The sequence below is a fragment of the Capricornis sumatraensis genome, chromosome 10 (genome assembly GCF_032405125.1).
Source record: "Capricornis sumatraensis isolate serow.1 chromosome 10, serow.2, whole genome shotgun sequence".
Classification (NCBI taxonomy): domain Eukaryota; kingdom Metazoa; phylum Chordata; class Mammalia; order Artiodactyla; family Bovidae; genus Capricornis; species Capricornis sumatraensis.
This window is the reverse complement of record NC_091078.1, coordinates 42,717,396-42,735,503: the sequence shown is the minus strand read 5'-3', so window position 1 is coordinate 42,735,503 and position 18,108 is coordinate 42,717,396. Positions and strand designations below refer to the sequence as shown.

General features: G+C 45.2%; 1 protein-coding gene across 1 annotated transcript in view; it reads right to left on the bottom strand.

Moving 5' to 3' along the window:
- Positions 1-17,877, bottom strand: part of PGBD5 (piggyBac transposable element derived 5) — a 97,570-nt gene extending 79,693 nt beyond the window's left edge. Inside the window, exon 1 of the mRNA XM_068983087.1 lies at positions 17,544-17,877. Within this exon, the coding sequence (XP_068839188.1) occupies positions 17,544-17,877 (334 nt within the window). The remainder of the gene's footprint in view (positions 1-17,543) is intronic.
- Between the last annotated feature and the right edge of the window lie 231 nt (positions 17,878-18,108).

Below are 18,108 nucleotides of genomic sequence, written 5' to 3'. Positions count from 1 at the left end.
AGGAAATCAAATCAGTCAATCCTAAAAGAAAGCAACCCTGAATATTCATTGAAAGGACTGATGCTGAAGCTGAAACTCCAATACTTTGTCCACCTGATGCAAACAGCAAGCTCACTGGAAAAAATCCTGATGCTTGGAAAGATGGAGGGCAAGAGGAGAAGGTGGCAACAGAGGATGAGATGGTTGGATGACATCATTGACTCAGTGGACATGAGTCTGAGCGTACGGCAGGAGACAGTGAAAGGCAGGGGAGCCTGGTGTGCTGCAGACCATGGAGTCGCAGAGAGTCAGACACGACGAGCAGCTGGACATAACAGCACAGCAACATGACAGCAGAAGAGTGGAGACAGCCCCCATGACCACCAGCGGGTGAGCGAGCACGGGGGACATGACACCAATCGGCAGAGCTGGTCACAAGCCACACACACCGTGCGGTGTCATCTACGTGCATTTCCAGAATAGGCAAATCCCAGAGACAGAGAGCAGATTCCTAGTTGCCTAAGGCCAGGTTTCCTCTGGGGATGATTCAAATGTTCTAAAACTGACTCTTTATACAAACTGGGAACATATGAAGTTCCACTAAACCGTACACATAAAAACAGGTAAATTGTATGACGTGGGAATTTACCTCAGTAAAGCTTTTACCCCCAAATGGAAAGAATTTCTATATCTAATGCATAAAAAAATAAACAACTTCATCAAAACATCAAACACGAGGAAGAGACAAAGAAAAATGGACTGAATAATATTGAAAGAATGAAAGTGATGCTTGTGTGTCATGATTTAAGTGTGTACACATTGATTTCTCCAACTAAGGAGTCTATCATGTTGTGTCAAAATATATGTCCACCTATATGCTGTTCATGAAACACAGGCAGATGGGGTTGGGAAGAACACACCAGGCGAGGAAGACAGCCGGCAATATGCCAAGGAGGAGAAAGCAGGAAAGACAAAACTAACGGCAAACGATCTGGACTCAGAATCAAAGTGAGAGAAGGGGGTGTTATTAAAGGCACAGCTTAGCGGGGAGATATGAAAGGTGTTAAGTGAGCATGCACCAAATAACACGGCAGATGAAGACTTAAAAATGCAGGCGCCTGGTAAAAATTTAGCTCTTCACATGGGAATATCTACTTGACAAGAAAAAAAAAAAAAACACAGATGATAGGGAGACAGACACCCTTATTTCCCTCAAATAAAAAGCATACATTTTTTATTACCTCTGTATGCCACATTTGTAAAGATTAATTTGATATTTGGCAAGAAATAAAACCTTCACAAACCTTTCAAATTAAAGATTTAAAGGACAGTTCTTTGACCACAATCCAATAAGGAATTAAATGATCAAGTAACAAAAAATCTTGACTACTAATAAATTAAGAAATATACACTTAGATCAAAGAGAAATTAAAAGGAGAACTTGAAAAAAACCTTGAAAGCAACAGAAAGACAATACTTCATATCAAAACTTACAGAATACACCAGAAGGTACACTCTAAAGAGATTTTAGTGACAAATGCCTTCAACACTAGATTTTTTTAAATGAGAAGAAACCATGAGGTTTAAATGAGAAGAAACCACCTAAACCAATTATAAAAAGACAGTTCAATAAATGAAAAGAAAGAAGTTATAACAAAGGTAAATTTTTAAATTAAAAAAATAACAGGGACAACTCAAAAGCTAATTTATTTTTTTTCCACACTGTGTGGCACTTGGGATCTTAGTTCCCCCACCAAGGATAGAACTTGGGCCCTCAGCAGTGGAAGCACAAGAGCCCTAACCACTGGACCACCAGGGAATTCCCTCAAAGCTAATTCTCTGAAAAGACCAATAATATAGAAAGACACCTCATATGCCCAATTAAGGGTAAGAGAGAGAAGATGGGTGACAGGGGGGAGAAAAGGTGGAGAAACCGAAGGAAAGGGCAGGAGGAGAGGAGGAGCTGGGGGAGAGAGGATGTGCAGATCCAGAAGACCAGACTGAGAACAGACACATAAAAGCAAGTGCAGATTATAAAGGCAAATCAAAAAGAACCATTTTGCAAAACTGCATGGAATTTTGCATTGAAGACTAGGAAAAATAGATGATTTCCTAGGAAAACATAAATCATCAAAATGATTCAAGATGTGGCAAATTCAGAAGTAGGAGGACCAGACAGGTTCACAGCTGAGTCGTATCTGACACATACTTACACCGCTGAATGGCAGCAAGCAATTAAACAATAAACCAATTCATTTTATGAAGCTGCAGATAGTTTTAATACCCAGACCTGAGAGAGATAAGAGGGGAACCAATGAATAAATCTGGCTTAGGATTGGTTAGTTACAGAAACTCTGAGCTAACACCAGCAAACAACAGAATTCAGCCATCTATCAGAGAGACCAACCTGGATGTATTCCAGGGAAGTAAGGGACTCTCAGTACCGGGAAATCAATGAAATCTACCTCGTCAATAAATTAAATATGAAGGAAGAAAAAAAAAAAACCAGAACCACACCAATAAATGCTTTTTGATAAAAATAAAGGCACTGGATAAAAGTTTAGCAGCTATTCCTTTTATAATTAAGTAAGCACAAAAAAGAAGGAAGTTATTAAAGTATTCTTAAGTGAGAAGAGCATTAAGAGAAAGCTATATAGAATGACCCTGTATTTGTTAAGCAATGACCCCTAAAGCTCCCACACATGATGTACATTCACAAATGTGTTTGTGTATGAGCAACGAGGGCTTCCCAGATGGCTCAGTGAGGAAAGAATCTCCCTGCAATGCAGGAGATGTGGGTCTCATCTCTTGGGTTGCATGGCAACCCACTCCAGAATTCTTGCCTGGAAAATCCCGTGGACAGGGGAGCCTGGCAGACTACAGTCTACAGGGTCACAAACAGTCACGACTGAAGCAACCGAACACCCGCACATACACATGAGCAACAAGTTGCCAACATGGACTGCACGGAGGCAGGCAGTGATTCTAAAAAACTTTAGACTTCTAAAAAATCCTTTAAAAAGGGGGTAAGCCAGGATTGCAGTTAAAACAAAATTAGACAGTTCATGTGTACAATTTTTAAAAGACTGTACAGTACTAAAACTATGTGGACTCTGAGGGAGAGGGCGAGGGTGGGATGATTGGGAGAATGGCACTGAAACATGCATAATATCATATAAGAAACGAACTGCCAGTCTCAGTTCGATGCAGGATACAGGATGCTTGGGGCTGGGGCACTAGGATGACCCAGAGGGATGGTATGGGGAGGGAGGGGGGAGGGAGGGGGGAGGGGGGTTCAAGATTGGGAACACGTGTACACCCGTGGCAGATTCATGTTGACGTATGGCAAAACCAATACAATACTGTAAAGTTAAAAAAAAAAAAAAATGGAAAAAAAAAAAAGAGAACGAAAAATAAAAAGTGTTCCTTTGAACTCCACAAGTATCACTGGCCTTTTTTATTCCCAGTAACAAGTTTAGATACTCTCTTGTCAATATTACCTTCAACTGGACTCTTTAATGGAAATATGTATTGGCTGCAGGTCAGGACGTAGGCACAGCCATGACTCTTCTATCCAGAGTGACTCTTTCTTGCCCAGCTCCTGATCCTATCTCTGGGGGAGACACTGTGGAGCAGGGATCTGAACAAAGCACCCCTGGCTTCCCGTGGTGCCATTCCCTGATCACGTTTACTACAGCTCTGCAGAAGTGCTGATCCCGGCTACTCCCTCAGCACCAGACACCCTTCTTAAAACAGCACCTACTACTCAGGCCCCAAGTATTTGAGCACCTCCCATTTTCAGCATTGGGCTCCAAGCTCCCTATATCCACTTCTCAAGCTCCAGTTGCTAACACAGTGCCTGGCCCATCACAGGCCAGGTGAATTAACTGTATCCAAAAGAAGATATGAAATCTGAACTCAAGAACTTTTCTTTGGGAGGCTGTTCTGCTTTAGATTCCCAGCCAATTTTACTTAATCATTTTCCAGCCCTGCTGCCAATAACCTGCTGCAGTGAAAGGGTGTTAGCACACCTCAGGGGCACATGGCTTTGGTTGGTCCTTTGGCAGCAGGGACAATGGGAACTGCTCTCAGGAGCCCAACAACATAACAGGGAGAGTACTTTGCTGAGTGCAAAGACCAGACAGGATCTCATAACTGGATGCCTGGAGCTGCCCTGTGGAAGGTACCGCTTTGAATGTCGAGTTGGGACAGGTCCCCACTACCTCCCAACAAAACAAAGCGTCCCACACACCACCCTCAGGAGTCTGGGCTGTACCCTGGCAGCCACTCCAACTTTCCTCATGTAATCTGCCATCTTTTCAAAGTCTATTTCTTCTCTGCCAAAGTTCCTGAAGATAAAAGTGTCTGTAAATGTAAGATACGCAGTGTGGATTTCCACTTGGTGATATTTACCTAAAATTTACCTCTTTCAATCTTAAAAGACTTCTCACTGTAGTTATCTCCAATTTCCAATTAAGCATACTTTTCCAGGGCTTCCCTGGTGGCTCAGACAGTAAAGAACCTGCCTCATGTACACCCGTGGTGGATTCATGTCAATGTATGGCAAAACCAATACCGTATTGTAAAGTAAAAAAATAAATTAAAAAAAAATAAAGAGCACACACACACACACACACAAATAAAATAAAATAAATTAAAAAAAAAAAGAAGAACCTGCCTACAATGCAGGAGACCCAGGTTCGATGCCGGGTCGGGGAGAACCCCTGGAGAGGGAAATGGCAACCCACTCCAGTATTCTTGCCTGCAGAATTCCATGGACAGAAGAGCCTGACGGGCTACAGTACATGGCATTGCAGAGTCAGACACGACTGAGCAACTAACACTTTCACTTTCATACTTTTCCAGAGTCCACTGGGAATTCAGAATGCATGTCCCCTCGGATGCCATAATTATGGTCCAGTTCCTCAGCTAGCCAAGGAAATCAGATTGGAGATTTTGTTGAAATACATGAGTATTAAGAACAAACCAAAGAACCATTTTTATTTACCTCAAATGCTGGGGACCAGGGAAGTAGGCATCATTATCGACAGATGAATAAGGTGTATATTTTTTTAATGTGAATTCTGAAGTGAAGGTGTGCTCACCACAGAACCTCAGAACCATTACTCAGCATACCTCACTAACTCAGCAGGGATCCCAGGGATGCTGATTTAAGGTGTGGATTCTCCAGTTTCCCAAATGTAGAAGCTCAAATAAGCAAGCCCTTCACTAACCATTCTTGAAATGATTCCACTTATTTATATTTTTTTTTCCAGGAAATCATCCTTTATCCCGATCCCTTATATTCTAAGTCTATTTTCTAAACTTGAGAAAACAGGTCTCCTCCTGTTCTGGTTCTTCTAAAGTCATTAAATTTTTAATTGCCTTTGCCACAGAAGCCTTTTAGAGTTTTTGAAACATCAATATTGCATCCACCTACTGGCTTCCTAGCCACCATCTCAGAGAGGATGGAGCCCAGTAGATACAAGAGCAGTAACTGCTTCTCCACTGATGTCTGTCACCCACCTATGGGAGTCTCCCTCCATTCACCCTGGGTCCCAGCTGAAAGCCCTTGATAGAGGGGTCCTGGGGCACTCACAGGGTGCTGCACACACAGGGCTTCCAGGGAGGGCCAGCTGGACAGGTTCTGAGGGCCTCTCACCCCAGCTTCAAAGGAAGACCCCCTGGGTTTGTACTGAGGTTCTTGGTTGCTAAAAAGTTTTGAAAATCTAAGCAGTATAATATTCATCATGTCCATTTTGGACAGGAAAAAAAGGAGTTGGAAGGAATGAAAATCGGCTACCTGGAATGAAGCACCAGCTTTGTGCTCAACCGTGTGTCTTTACTGATTCTCAGTGCTGGGCTTCACTGGGCCCCCTGCCCAAGATCGCAGGGTGAGCATTCAACAGAGACTGGGCCTTTTACCCTGGGCGTGCTCACTCTCCACCAGAAGCTGACCAATCCCCTACTGCTTCAAAATACCAACGTGCAATTAATAACTGAGTCTAGAACGTCCAGTGCAGGCAGATTACCTGCATCATTTCATCTGTTCCAAAGTTACAATGGGAACTTCACTGAGAGAATGCAAAGAACTCGTTTTTTTTTCCTCTAGGTTTTTTCCTCATAATTTCTCCTTATGAATCCTTGTACAATCAATAAGAGCCCTACTGATCTGAATTTGCTTTTCCCCATCTATCTCTTTCCTTAAGCATCTGTGCAAATAGAATTCTGCTGGCTGCTGTAACCACCCACTCCCCTAGCCCCTGCCAAATGCATGATGGAGCAAACAAGACAGAAGCTCATTTCTTCATAAATGTAGTCCATGAAAGACATGGCTGATTCATGAGTGGCTTTGTCCCAAATGGTGATTCAGACACAAGGTTCTTTCACCTGGTAGCCCCAGTATCTCTGACACATCACAGGTCACCCTCCAGCTTCCCTTTCCAACCCACTTCCCGGTCCAGAACCCTAGTCTTCAATTTCTAGCTCCCTGCACAAAGTTGGTGAACAGTCACTCTTTGTTCTGTCCTGCAGGGCAAAAGAAATCATCACAGTTTTCTGTGGGTACAGTGATGATGGTGGTGATGAAGAAGGCGATGACGATGATAATGAAGATGATGATGATGGTGATGGTAGAGGGAGGCCCAGAGGAGCCTCCCTCCTGACCAGGCCTGAGAGTGGGGTCCACACTTTGCCTCATCTACCATTGCCCAGAACCCAGGCAGCCGCCCCTCTCACTGCAGTGGGGCTGGGAAATTAAGTGCAGCCAATGCCTGGGATAAAAGTCAACAGGTGAAACAGATTTAGAGAATGACAGTGCCCTTCAACTCAGAGCCCCTACAAGGACTTTTTAGTTAGTTGATCTGACTGGCATAAATCATGGTGCACATGATGCTTGCTTATACCCTAATCAAAAGGACCAGTCCACCCTATGTCACTTAACCTGTGACTCAGTTTCCATAAGTTAAAAATAGGAAAAATAATAGTACTAACCTCACATTGTTGTTTTGAGGATTACATAGGCTAGAAAGGACTCAGGACACTATCTGACAGATAGGAAGCGATGCACAAGTGTTTGTTAAAAAATTAATGGAGCACGAGCAGCTGGCTCCCCTACAAATCCCTAACAGAGTCCTGGCTTGAAGGTTAATTAGGAAGTGGACCGGGGGTAGAAGCCCAAGGGTTGGAGAGTTCCCCAGTCTTCCATCCTGGATGGAAATCCCTATAAAACACACTCGAGACTTGCTTTGGTGCCTTTCTGGGAAGAAACCCACTCCCTGTGAGTCAACCTAGCCACACTTCCACAATTTGGATGTTAAAAAATGCACAGGTCCTTGTGAACATTTATTCACTGATACCACTTTCCAAGCCATTTAAAAAAATCTACTTCTGCATCCATCTATTCTTCTGTTCATCCAACAAAACTTGAGGAACTACCGTGACCAAAACATCCAACATTCCAGACCTGGGAGAAAAATTAGCTTAAATGGATACTAAAAGGCACCTTAGGGAAGAAGGTAATTTCAGATTTTTGGAGGCAGTGACATTTGAACCAAGACCAGACCAGCAAGCAAGGGTTGCTATTCAAGTACTGAGGGGAAGAACATTCTAGGTGAGAGTCAGGCAGGCACAAAGGCTCTAAGATGGGCAGATTGAGTGGCTGGAGAGTGTTGCAGGACAAGAGTCCAAAGGCATGTGGGAAAGGAAGGCGGCTAGGAGGCCCTGTGCAGGACTTGGGAATTACCTTTGACTTGAAGTTGAAGCCACTGAAAAGTTTTAAGCAGAGAAGAGAGTGGATTAGCTCAGGTTTGTAAAGATCACTTTTCTTCCACAGACAATGGGGGGAGAGAGAGAGAGAGGCAGAGGGCAGGGCATCAACAAGACTGGACTCTGGGAACCCCAGCTGACAGAGGATCCAACGTCCAGACCGACGAGGGATATCTCAGTTCTAAGCTGGAAGCAATGGCAAAGATATGAGAAGTGAAAGGATTTTTTTCTAATTGTTTTAATAAATTAATTAAATATACACGAATACTTACTAGGCATTTAATAAATTGAAAAAAGTATGGCCAGTCATAGTTCTGTAATAATAATTCCTGGAATTCACAAACAAGTAGAAGACAGTTCTTTATACCATGTGCCAATCTAGGTAGCATGTCCCTTTATATGACATGAAATGTTAGGTTCTCTACTGTTCTTGTGGCATGACATCTTCCCCCTCACTGGAAGCTAATGCTATGCTTCCCTTACCAGTAAAGGTTTTACCACCGTAACTTTGGTTGTCATATTCCCTCTTCCTTTCTTAAAAAGACCCCAGTGCTTCTCCACGGATTCTGCCCTCTCTGAGCACTTATTTCTTGCCAAATCTGCTAAATTCCACTCCCTACAGGATTCAGCATCTATGCCTGAACTTAGTATGCAGATTCTAGCTACAGCTACTTGCAGTGGTAACAATTACAAACATTAAATTTCAAGACATTGTCACCAAGGCTGCTCAGCTGAAGGGAGAATGGGGCTGCCCTTAGGCTAAGATGGCCCACCCCACCCAGCCTGTGCCCAAGTTGTTCCCTTGTTCAAGATGCCTTTTTCCTTCCTTTTCACCTGATTCATTTTTATTCTTTAGGATGCAGCTCAGGGGTCACCTCTGCCAGAGGCACCTCCTCTTCTCCAGCCCAGCTGGATTAAGTGAGGCACCTCTAGAATCCCATCTAAATCCGTGTTTACCTTGATCACAGACTCTTATCTCATTTTCTTCACTTTGTCTCTCTTACTGGACCCCAGGAGACATGCCTTACTTACCCTTTTATCCCAGCAGGGTTCGATATGCCTGCTGAATTAATACATGGCACACTTCATACACTGCTGGTGGGTGTGTAAACTGGAAAACCATCTGGCAGTATCTACTACAGCAGTGGTTCTCAACTGCAGAAGACTGTGTTCCCACCGGACACCTGACAGTGCATGGTGATATGTTTATCTGTCATGACTAGACGAAGGTGTGCTGTTGCCCTTCGATGGGCAGAGGCCAGGAGTACTGCTGACATACTTCAATGCACAAGACAGCCTTTGCAACAAAGGGACCCCCAGCCCACAGTGTCCACAGTGCTGAGGGTGAAACATGCATCTACTCTATGACTCAGCAATCCTACTCCTAGGTATGTACACCTCAGGGAAACATGTACATGTCCATCAAAGACAAGCACAAGAACCCTGGTGGCAGCTGTATTCATAAAAGTCCCAAACTGAAAACAGTCCAAAAGTCCAGAGATAGGATAATAGATAACAAGTTCAGTTCAATCACTCAGTCGTGTCCAACTCTTTGTGAACCCATGAATTGCAGCACACCAGGCCTCCCTGTCCATCACCAACTCCCAGAGTTCACTCAGACACATGTCCATCAAGTCAGTGATGCCATCAGCCATCTCATCCTCTGTTGTCCCCTTTTCCTCCTGCCCCCAATTCCTCCCAGCATCAGAGGCTTTTCCAATGAGTTAACTCTTTGCATGAGGTGGCCAAAGTACTGGAGTTTCAGCTTTAGCATCATTTCTTCCAAAGAAATCTCAGGGCTGATCTCCTTCAGAATGGACTGGATGGATCTCCTTGCAGTCCAAGGAACTCTCAAGAGTTTTCTCCAACATCACAGTTCAAAAGCATCAATTCTTTGGCACTCAGCCTTCTTCACAGTCCAACTCTCACATCCATACATGACCACTGGAAAAACCATAGCCTTGACGAGATAGACCTTTGATGGCAAAGTAATGTCTCTGCTTTTCAATATGCTATCTAGGTTGGTCATTACTTTTTTCCCAAGAAGTAAGCGTCTTTTAATTTCATGGCTGCAGTCACCATCTGCAGATTTTGGAGCCCCCCAAAAATAAAGTCTGACACTGTTTCCCCACCTATTTGCCATGAAGTGATGGGACCAGATGCCATGATCTTTGTTTTCTGAATGTTGAGCTTTAAGCCAACTTTTTCACTCTCCACTTTCACTTTCATCAAGAGGCTTTTTAGCTCCTCTTCACTTTCTGCCATAAGGGTGGTGTCATCTGTATATCTGAGGTTATTGAGATTTCTCCCGGTAATCTTAATTCCAGCTTGTGCTTCTTCCAGCCCAGTGTTTCTCATGATGTACTCTGCAGATAAGTTAAATAAGCAAAGTGTCAATATACAGCCTTGACGTACTCCTTTTCTATTTGGAACCAGTCTGTTGTTTCATGTCCAGTTCTAACTGTTGCTTCCTGACCTGCATACAAATTTCTCAAGAGGCAGGTTAGGTGGTCTGGTATTCCCAACTCTTGAAGAATTTTCCACAGTTTATTGTGATCCACACAGTCAAAGGCTTTGGCATAGTCAATAAAGCAGAAATAGATGTTTTTCTGGAACTCTCTTGCTTTTTCTATGGTCCAGCGGATGTTGGCAATTTGATCTCTGGTTCCTCTGCCTTTTCTAAAACCAGCTTGAACATCTGGAAGTTCATGGTTCATGTATTGCTGAAGCCTGGCTTGGAGAATTTTGAGCATTACTTTACTAGCATGTGAGATGAGTGCAATTGTGTGGTAGTTTGAGCATTCTTTGACATTGCCTTTCTTTGGAATTGGAATGAAAACTGACCTTTTCCAGTCCTGTGGCCACTGCTGAGTGTTCAAAATTTGCTGGCATAGTGAGTGCAGTACTTTCTCAGCATCATCTTTCAGGATTTGAAACAACTCAACTGGAATTCCATCACCTCCACTAGCTTTGTTCATAGTGATGCTTTCTAAGGCCCACTTGACTTCACATTCCAGGATGTCTGGCTCTAGGTGAGTGATCACACCACCATGATTATCTGGGTCCTGAAGCTCTTTTTTGTACAGTTCTTCCGTGTATTCTTTCCACCTCTTCTTAATATCTTCTGCTTCTGTTAGGCCCATACAATTTCTGTCCTTTGTTGAGCCCATCTTTGCATGAAATGTTCCCTTGGTATCTCTAATTTTCTTGAAGAGATCTCTAGTTTTTCCCATTCTGTTCTTTTCCTCTATTTCTTTGCACTGATCACGGAGGAAGGCTTTCTTATCTCTCCTTGCTATTCTTTGGAACTCTGCATTCAGATGCTTATATCTTTCCTTTTCTCCTTTGCTTTTCACTTCTCTTATTTTCACAGCTATTTGTAAGGCCTCCCCAGACAGCCATTTTGCATTTCTTTTCCATGGGAATGGTCTTGATCCCTGTCTCCTGTACAATGTCACGAATCTCAGTCCATAGTTCATCAGGCACTCTATCTATCAGATCTAGGCCCTTAAATCTATTTCTCACTTCCACTGTATAATCATAAGGGATTTGATTTAGGTCATACCTGAATGGTCTAGTGGTTTTCCCTACTTTCTTCAATTTAAGTCAGAATTTGGTAATAAGGAGTTCATGATCTGAGCCACAGTCAGCTCCTGGTCTTGTTTTTGCTGACTGTATAGAGCTTCTCCATCTTTGGCTGCAAAGAATATAATCAATCTGATTTCAGTGTTGACCATCTGGTGATGTCCATGTGTAGAGTCCTCTCTTGTGTTGTTGGAAGAGGGTGTTTGCTATGATCAGTGCATTTTCTTGGCAAAACTCTATTAGTCTCTGCCCTGCTTCATTCCGCATTCCAAGGCTAAATTTGCCTGTTACTCCAGGTGTTTCTTGACTTCCTACTTTTGCATTCCAGTCCCCTATAATGAAAACGACATCTTTTTGGGGTGTTAGTTCTAAAAGGTCTTGTAGGTCTTCATAGAACCGTTCAACTTCAGCTTCTTCAGTGTTACTTGTTGGGGCATAGACTTGGATTACTATAATACTGAATGGTTTGCCTTGGAAACAAAGAGAGATCATTCTGTCATTTTTGAGACTGCATCCAAGTACTGCATTTTGGACTCTTCTGTTGACCATGACGGCTACTCCATTTCTTCTGAGGGATTCCTGCCCGCAATAGTAGATATAATGGTCATCTGAGTTAAATTCACCCATTCCAGTCCATTTTAGTTCACTGATTCCTAGAATGTCGACATTCACTCTTGCCATCTCTTGTTTGACTACTTCCAACTTGCCTTGATGCATGAACCTGACATTCCAGGTTCCTATGCAATATTGCTCTTTACACTGAAAAATGGATAACTAACTGTAGTATTTATACAATGGAATGCTATACAGCAAAATAAAAATAGATTGTTACATACATCTCAGATGTAATGATGAACTAAGACCGAGACCAAAATAACAGGCAAAAGTAATTGATGGTGACAGAAATCAGAGCATGGCTACCCCTGGGGCAGAGAGGTGCTGCCTGGAAAGGCACGGAGGGATTCTCCTCACCTGGGCCTGGGGGGCTGTATGGTCGTGCTGTGCATGACTCGAGCACTGTGTGTATCACACCTCTGAGCTTTTTCACAGGGAACACTCACTCAGGACCACACTGCTAGCAGGAATTACACACTGATTTGCTGCCTTAGAATCCAGACTTTCTAACAGACTTTCTGGTACACTGCTGACCAGAGTCTAAATAGGTGCATTTCCAGAAGGCTGTTTCATAGATATTAAGAAAAAGTGAAAATGTACAAAATCCTCATTCAATTCAGTTTTGATCATTTTATGCTGAGGAATATATTAAAAATGTGCACACAAACTTAAACTTCAAGAATATTTATAACAGCATAAAAAATACAAATAAATATTTGTAAGCACAAGGGAGAGGGGGCAATGAGCCCAATACCCACCCAAAGGGAACAGATTCTTTAAAAAAGACATTTTATAATTTAAATGGAAAATGTTTACAATATATTACTTAGAATTAAAAAGTAGGTCACCCAATAACACATAACTTAAGATATATGAAGGATACATTCAAAGTGATAACTGTGATTATCTCTGAGTAATAGAAGATTATGGGATTTTTAAGTTTTATCATTTTTTTTCATTTCTTCCTAAAATGAACATATATTACATATAATAAGAAAAAAATACACAATCACAGCTCTTTAAAAATAAGGGTGAGTTTTAGACTTTAAGACTAGTAGACCACACTGTACTCCCAGGGGCTGGTGTGTCCAAAGCCCTACTCTCTGCAGAGGAGCTCTGACCTCCTTGTGCTCAGCGGCGCAGGGGTTAAACTAGAAATGAGATAAAATCCTAGCTCTTCTGTTTCATTCCTCAATGGTGGGACTGGTTACACAAATCCATACCTGCATTAAGCCTCATAGAACTATGTATGCTTCCAAAAAAGTAAATAGTACATCCATGCATAACATGAAAATAAATATAAATATTTTTTACTGGAAAAAAGTCTAGATTAAAAACAAAACAACTCACTACCTTTCCTGAATTATCAAGTCTGAGTACTTAGATGGTGCTGATCACTTAGCCAAGGTAATCTCATTACCCCAAAGACTCTGGCAGAAAAAATCAACCTCTTTCTCTGTAAAGTGCAGAAGAGAATTTCTCCCACACAAAGTACTTGTGAAGATTCAGTGCAATAATGCATGATAAAGCAAGTTACAGATGCACACTGTGTGTTATTATCCTCATCGTGAGCTCAAGTTTCCCCATCACAGGAAAAGACTCCTGGAAAAAGAGCAAAACATCTCCCCCACAAAGCTCCCCTCTCTGAACTCTGTGACTGGGAACACACTTCAGTATCAGGTAGGACTGCATGCGATTTATCTCACAGCTTACCATGATCTGAGCTCCTCCTGGAGCTACAGAGCTCAAGGTGGAAGCAGCTGCTTACCTGACATTGGAGAGAGGGGTCCAGGATCTTAGCTCACAAATTCCATTACAGTAGAAGGTATTGGTTTAATTCTGGTTTTAAGAATAAGATGCTTCTCTTCCTTGTTAGTCAAAAAGATTCTAAACCAAATAAACCAACAACAAACTCAAGAGATGAGACATTTCACAGTGTTGATTTTCAAGGCAGTAGGTTCCTCCCTAGCTTCTCAAGGTCATACCTCCCTACTGAATGATGACTGATGGTGGCTGACATGGTACACGGGAAGAAGACTCCTGTGAAGTCCAACCTCTTATGGAAAGAGCAAGCTCATACTCCAGCCTGCCACAATACAGGACTCACAAAGCTGAACAGAAGGGTCCTGAGTGTCTGCGGATCTGCCCGCTCCTCTGCCTCGTCAGAGAGAATGAATCACCAGACTGCTCAGAAAGGGCAGGAGCCCCAAAGCAGCTGCATTTCACGCTGCTTCCAAAGAGTGAGTTTGCATGCTATGTTGGTTGTTTCCACAGTAGGCAGATGAGGCTGAGAGCTTGACAGGGACTGTCTTGGTGAGGGGCTGGGGGTGGTGGTGCCTGCAAGGATAGAGTTCTGGGCCCTGAGCCCCCAGTAACCACTTTCTGCTCCCAGGCTGACCTTCCATCCACACAGGGGTTAAAAGCCTGCCAGCCAGCCAGCGCAGCAAATGGATGTCCTTGTATTTAAATCATCCCAGGGGATCCAGGAAGAGGGGAAAGAAGAGAAGGGGGTGTGAGGGAGAGGACCTCCCCTCCTATAAGTGCCAGCTGCACTTCTAGGGAGCCTGATCCAGGAAGCTAAATACACTGGGTAAAAAACAGGAGGAGGAGGCTGAGGAACCAGAACAGCTTGAAGGGCAGTCAGAGTCTCAACCCTCCTCACTCTGCCACCTCAGTCTCCCTACTGTGTGCTCTCCTCCCATGGGGCCAAAGGCAGCTCTGAATGCAGATGAAAAGCACAATGGTGCCCAGTGTCTCTCTCCTACACAGGGACTCTCTGAAAAGGGTTCCAGGTTATCAAGAGGGTCCCGAGACATCGGTCATAAGTTCCTTCTGACAGAAGAAACCACCCACACTCAGCATAAGCGATATACATTTACAATTAAGACAATCACATACGTATATGCTATTTCCATACATGTATGGTTTTGTTTGTTTGTTTTTATAGCAGGAGGCAAGCAGGAAACCTGTTCCATGAGTCTAGAATCCTTTGCTTTCCTCATCTGAATCTAGCAACAACAGCAATTTCTGTTAGGGGTTTTCTCTGATAAGCGCTGATTACAACTCAAAATGTCACCTTCTTGCTTGGTCCTCTTCCCACCAGATCAGCCCAGTGAGATCCATCAATAAACTGGGAAACAAAGATGCAGGGAAATGCAGCTTGCATTCCTGGAATTGGGGAACCCACTCTGGCTGGAGAGTCTTATCTACTGGACTTGGGAAACTTCACAGGTTGACCCTCTTTGCTCTCAGAGTGACCTGGGTGCAGCTCTCAAGCCTCTAAACACACATCTGTCTCAATACCACTAAGATACAGGGATTTTTTTCTAACCAGCAGCATATTTCTGCATCTATTTTCAGCCCCCATAAATCATTTCCATTGTTTTAGGGAACCTGAATTCTTGCATAATAAACCATCAACCTCATCCCTCCACCACCACCCAAACTTCCCTCAGGGAGCAGTGCTGCAAAGAGAAAGAAAATTCTTAAGCAGAGCTGCGCTCCTACACAAAATAGGAAAACAAAACTAGGCATAAATAGCATCAAATAACCACTGCTGCTGCTGCTGCTGCTAAGTCACTTCAGTCGTGTCCGACTCTGTGCGACCCCACAGACGGCAGCCCACCAGGCTCTCCCGTCCCTGGGATTCTCTAGGCAAGAACACTGGAGTGGGTTGCCATTTCCTTCTCCAATGCATGAGAGTGAAAAGTGAAAGTGAAGTCACTCAGTCGTGTCCGACTCCTAGCAACCCCATGGACTGCAGCCTACCAGGCTCCTCCGTCCATGGGATTTTCCAGGCAAGAGTACTGGAGTGGGGTGCCATCGCCTTCTCCACAAATAACCACTAATGTCTGGTTAAACTGCTTGACTGTGATTCTCAGATCTAGGTGTGAACTCAGTAGACATCTGAAGGAAGCAGAATTTAAACCTAACACCAACTGCTCTTCATGACCATTTAACTGCTGCAGTGGTAAATTGCTCTGCTGCAGAATTTCTCCCATTTATAGGTTACTAAGAAACATAATATTGCTTTAAAAATGTTAACCTTCTCAAACCAGCCCTCACAAATCTGATTCATAACCAGGCTTAACCTAACACAACTTCCCTATTTTCCCCAATACACAATGCTGTAATCTGCCCAAGCAGACATACATCTCAGGTGTTCTGGGATCAAAAACTGGAGCACAGACATTACAGCCTAAGGCCTGCCAAACCAGGGCTCTGGGCAGGTACAATTCTTAAGAGCCAACAGGAAATCAATTGTCTGGGGCTGGAAGACCATATGACATTTTGGAAATTATACGGGTGGAAAAGGATTATACAGAGTGATGTGACTGAAAACTCCCAAACTCTTAATCAAAGCCCAAATAAGAAGATGCTTTTAAACTGATCCACCCCAAACACTGTCTAGCTAACTTGGACTCTGGAAGGCCAGCTGTAGCTTAGTAAATTCACACTGCAGCCAGCCTGCTTAAGGTTTGCAGACCACTCCCTGCTGAGAAGCCAGCCAGCCCTACCAGCAGGCTGCAGCATGATGTCCTGATCCCAGTCCAGGACCAGCCAGGAGTCCCTCGAGCCTGTCCTCCTATGTGCTAGGTTCCCCATTGGTTGAACAATCATCAGGAAAGCGGTAGAAAAAGTTGCATAACGTCCAGCATCAAGCCCACTGCAGCCACTCCCTGGTGGTCAACATTACAAGCTGCACGCAAGTCCATCCATGAAAATAGTGTGCAGCAACAAGGGACTGCCACAAAAGACCAAGAAGGCCGCAGAGCAAGGAACAAAAGCATCAGAGGACAAGTGGGAACGGTGGGCCTCCACCTCCCAGAGAGGACAGAGGCTGCTGAGCTTCTGAAGGGAAAGTGGAGGTATTTAAAAACCAACTCCCCAAAAGGAGGCAGCAAAGAGGATCTCAGACAGCAGAGCTGCCAGCCTTTCTCCGACCTTCTCCAGCTGGTCTATGACCATAGCAATAAGCAGGAAACACGTGAAAGCTCCTTCTGTTGAAGCAAGCGCCTTAACGCTGCTAAACTGATCCTTTCACTCTCCCCTGTTTTTCACAAGAGATCCTGAATGGTAAGCCACGGAAAGTTTCTCTGATTAACTGGAGAAAACTAAAGTCCAGTGAAGACGCCACTGGTAACCTTTCAGCCTCCCTCCATCGGCTACCTGCCCCACACCTAGCATCTGGGTAAGCTTGCTCTGGAGCCAGCAATACAAAATGACTCCCCCAGTCCCAAGACACGTCAAGTTTCCAGTATTTCTTCAACTAGTAAAGTCTAACTCACCCCTAAGGAGAGACCCTACAGGTGTGATTGGCTTCCGCTGCAGGACGCGAGGACACTTCTAGCAAGTGAGGGAAGCATCCCCCTGCCCCGTCCTCGCCAGCCGCAAAGTGCTGCCGCGGCCTCGCCTCTTCCTGTCCACCCACGAAGAGTCGGCGGAGCCCCGCACGCAGCCTCGCTTGCACTTTAGAGCCCCGCTCCTGCAGCCTCGTGTGTTTCCTGAAACGCACAGCTGCCACCCGCAAGCAGGCGGGCGGAGCATCTGGAATTCTCGCGCCGGGGCAGCCTGGCCTCCCCCGGGCCGCGCCTTACCGCCAGTGTCTTCGAAGCGCGGGGGCGGGCGGTCCCGCAGTGTGGAGCTCCAGCCCGCGCCAGCCTCGTCCTCCTCCGACTCCTGCGCGGTGGGGGCGCCAGGCGCCGGGGAGCCGGGGCCCCGCGCGGGGCCGAGCCGCTCGGGTTCGTCGTCCGAGGAGGCGGCCGAGGAGGAGCGCGAGGCGGCCGACGTACTGTAGAAGGGATTCCCGCCGCTGTCCGGGCCCGATTCGCCAAACACGTCGTCCGAGATGTGCAGGCTCTCGTAGCGCGCGCGAGCCGCCTCGAGCAGCGCCGGCGCCCTCCTCCGCGCGGCCCCGCCGCCCTCGGCCATGGCCCCGGCCGCCGCCCGCGCGCCAGCCCCCCACAGCGCCTCCCAGCCGCACGCGCCGGGCCCCGGGCCCGCGCCGCGGCCCGCCGTCCCCCACCACCGCAGCCCGCAGCACAGTGCCCGCCGCCCCGTGCCCGGCCGGCCCGCCGTCTTGGCCGCCGCGGGCCCAGCGCCCGGGAAAACGCCTCGGAGCTCGTGCGCCGCGGACTGCGGGCCGCGGCGGGAGGCAGAGGT